Source organism: Drosophila grimshawi, unplaced genomic scaffold, assembly GCF_018153295.1.
Source record: "Drosophila grimshawi isolate 15287-2541.00 unplaced genomic scaffold, ASM1815329v1 contig_1377, whole genome shotgun sequence".
Lineage (NCBI taxonomy): Eukaryota > Metazoa > Arthropoda > Insecta > Diptera > Drosophilidae > Drosophila > Drosophila grimshawi.
In genome coordinates, this window is record NW_025062900.1 from 13726921 (window position 1) to 13730377 (window position 3457).

General features: G+C 41.9%; 1 protein-coding gene across 1 annotated transcript; it reads left to right on the plus strand.

Moving 5' to 3' along the window:
• The first annotated feature begins 247 nt into the window (after nt 1–247).
• On the plus strand, nt 248–2322 carry LOC6561670 (juvenile hormone esterase). Its single transcript, XM_001988202.3, has 3 exons — nt 248–1446; nt 1547–1997; nt 2059–2322. The coding sequence occupies exons 1-3, from the start codon at nt 441–443 to the stop codon at nt 2303–2305; spliced, it is 1704 nt and encodes a 567-aa protein (XP_001988238.1). The 5' UTR covers nt 248–440; the 3' UTR covers nt 2306–2322.
• The last annotated feature ends 1135 nt before the right edge of the window (nt 2323–3457 follow it).

Sequence of the window (3457 nt, forward strand, 5' to 3'; positions counted from 1 at the left end):
CGAATAATTATAATATGTTGCTTAAAAATGCAAAACGAGTTGCTTTTGCTTTTATTTATATGAATACGAATATTTTTTATTTATAATACTTTACACAAAACTTTTAGTTTTACAAAATTTTCAAATCAGGTCCAGCCTACTGTGAATTTTTTTTGTAATCTTAAAATGTATTTTTTTTTATGTATGTAAACAGTCCAAAATATTTCTAATCATATTAACGCCAATCAAAGGCCATTAAAAAGCTTATCAACTGATACTTTGGCAAAGTAAACGAACCGTGTGAGTTCAGCATTATTTGCCACTTACAGTGGACTCCAGTTGGTGTCTCGTGGTCGTGCTGAAAGACATTCCATGCGGGTGCAGAAGGAGAGACGAACGAATTCATTGCAAAAATAACAAAGTCGATCGAAAAATTCTCACATTGTGTGATAGAACGAAAAATGAATTGCCTACTACGACAGCTGGTAGTGGTGGTGGTGCTGCTCCTGGTGGTGCTACCAAGTTGCAGCCTTGAAGAAATCCCAAGCGATAGCGAAACGCTGGTGAGCACCAGCCTGGGTTCCATTCAGGGCAGCACAATGAAAAGCTTTAGCGGACTGACGATCAACGCATTTCGTGGTGTTCCCTACGCTGAGCCACCGGTGGGTGAATTGCGTTTCCAAGCACCGAAACCCGTTCGTGCCTGGGCCCCTGAGACACTTAAGGCCACCTCCGATTCACTGATTTGTCCACAAACCGGAGTAACTTTGTTCATGAGCGAGGATTGCCTCAAACTGAATGTGTACAGCAAGAATCTAACTGGCAGCCTGCCTGTAATAGTTTATATACACGGTGGGGCCAATGTGCTGGGCAGCGGGCACAGTTTGTATGAGGCGGGTCCTCAGTACCTGCTGGAACACGATGTGGTTCTCGTCACCTTCAATTATCGACTGGGCGCCTTGGGCTTTCTGGGTGGCAGCAACAATGCGTATCTGGATCAGGTAATGGCACTGGAGTGGGTCCATTTCCACATCAGCAAATTTGGTGGTAATCCCGATGAGGTCACTCTTCTGGGCTTGAGTGCTGGCGCCATGGCCGTCAGCCTCCATTTAGTTTCACCATTGTCTGCTAGTTTATTCCATCGAGCCATACTCATGAGCGGCTCGGCCACGAATCACTTTAGCATCCACAATGAGTTCTGGTCACAACTCTTGGCCCGACAGGTGGGTTGTCCTCTGTACGATAAATATGATATGACCGAGTGCCTGCGGAACGTCACCTGGCAGCGCATCGTGGAAGTTTGCGCCACTTGGGAGCAGTATAAGTTCGTCAACATGAAGTGGAACTATGAGATCGATGGCATATTCTTGACCCAACATCCCAGTGTGTTGATTGATAAGGGTCTTTTTAATCGAGTACCGCTGCTGGTCAGCTTTACCACCAACGAACTGGATTTTACTACACAAGGTGAGTAGTGTTGATGTATAATTTATGTATTTTAATGTGTACTCTAATTTGATAACGTTAAACTTTCTTCTTATTCTATTATATTTTCCACAATTGGCAGAGCACCTTTCGAAGGATCTGCTGTTGCACGATATTATAACAAACTTTGATGATTATGCGCCCGAATTATTTCTCTTCGACTACGATGTGCAGAAGAGCAGGCGCATCAAGAGCTTCTATCTGGGTGAGAATACCAATGAGCTGAATGCCACAAATATTGAGCAATTCGGGAAAATCTTCTCGGACGGCATTATTGGCCACGGTGTCTATCGTTTGGTGGATCTGGCACGCATGTACACCAATGTCTATTACACACGCATGGACTATATAGGCAAAAGGAGTGTCTCGGTGCCGCTGACAGAAGAGAATGTGCCCAGGGGGGTGGGTCATGCCGATGACTGGCAGTACGTAATGCCCAGCTTGTGGTATGGCACCCAATTTGCCCAGAATCACAAAGATCTGTTCATGATGCAACGCTTGACCGATTGGATTACCCACTTTGCCGAGACGGGGTAAGACAAATGTTTAAAACTTATCCAGTTGGCTCGTTAACTAAGAAAGATTTGTCTTTAGAACACCCATGTTGGACGCTGATCAACACTGGCCACCCTGCAACGCTCAGCAGATACAGATGCTCTACAACGATGAAGTTGCCAAGTTGGGTCCACCCGCTTTCGATGATTACTATGCTGTCTGGGATGAACTATTTCCCAAGCCCAGGGGAAACGGTGCTGCCCAAAGCCAACTTCAGCTGCACGTTGTTGTCGTCATCGGTGTGGGTCTGGTTGCATTACTTTTTGGAAATAAATGTAGCCATTAGGTGCGGAAAAAAGCTTATCAATAGGCCGTTTAGATTACGCTAATGACGTCGCTTACTCGCTGCAGCTATTTACTTTGATTAATTAATCAACAAAGGCGTGAGATTTTTAGTGTTTCCCGAAGAGAGTTCAGTGTGTGTGTGTGTGTGTGTATGTGTGTGTTTGGGTGCTTGTGTGTTTATCTGTGTATTTGTGGAGCTGTTGGCCAGCGCCTTTGGGCAATTAGTCTTTGGAGCAGCTTAAATACACATTAATTTGTCTTTAAATGGTTCGTCTGCTGAAGTCGGAGACGCCTTTTGACCTTTTTGGACTCGTAATTCGGGCGATAATTTTTTGAAAGTGACAGGTTCGCACATGTTTTAACCCTTGGCACACCCGCCTCCAACTCTACACCCAACTCGCTTACCCCTCAGCTATCTATCGACTGACTACTGCTATTGACATATGAGATTGGCTGCATTTAAGGCGTTTGTTCTTGCGTGAAAATCTCTGGTTATTTGAGCAAGCGCTTGCAAAAAGATTATCGCCAGACATTTCAGGGCAGAGCAGGGCAGGGCTCAAAATAATTTGCTAAGGGGTGGTTTTAATGGGTGGTCGCATATCATGATTGCGAGTTCATATCAATAAGCGTCGACACTTTGATGCAAAATAAACAACGAGTTAATATTTGGTCGTAGACAGATTGAAGGTATTTTGTTACAGTTTAAAATGTATTTGGGCCACATCAAATTGAACACTTTGTTAAAAGAACTGCGGTCCTTCAAATGGTGCAGAATATTAAAGCTTTTTAAGGTTCATATATTAATAATAATAATATAAGCTATATAGGATAAATTAGATTAAAATATCTTTCGTATTGATAATTATATATAGTTCTGGATATTGTAAATGTTATCTGCTCCGTTTAACTGCAGCTAACTGTAAAAAAGTATGTAATTAATAAACCCTGAAATTTTATTTCAAAGTAATTGTCATTCTTATATTGTAATAATCAACAAAAAATGGCCTCAAAATAAATGAGTATAAATTAAAATTCAATAAAATGGTATTCTGTGTATTTTTGATTTTTTATCTCTTTGTATATGTTAGAAATTTAATTAACAGAAAGAGTAATGTTTATTAACTTATACGCTAACCTTCGCCAATGGGTGACA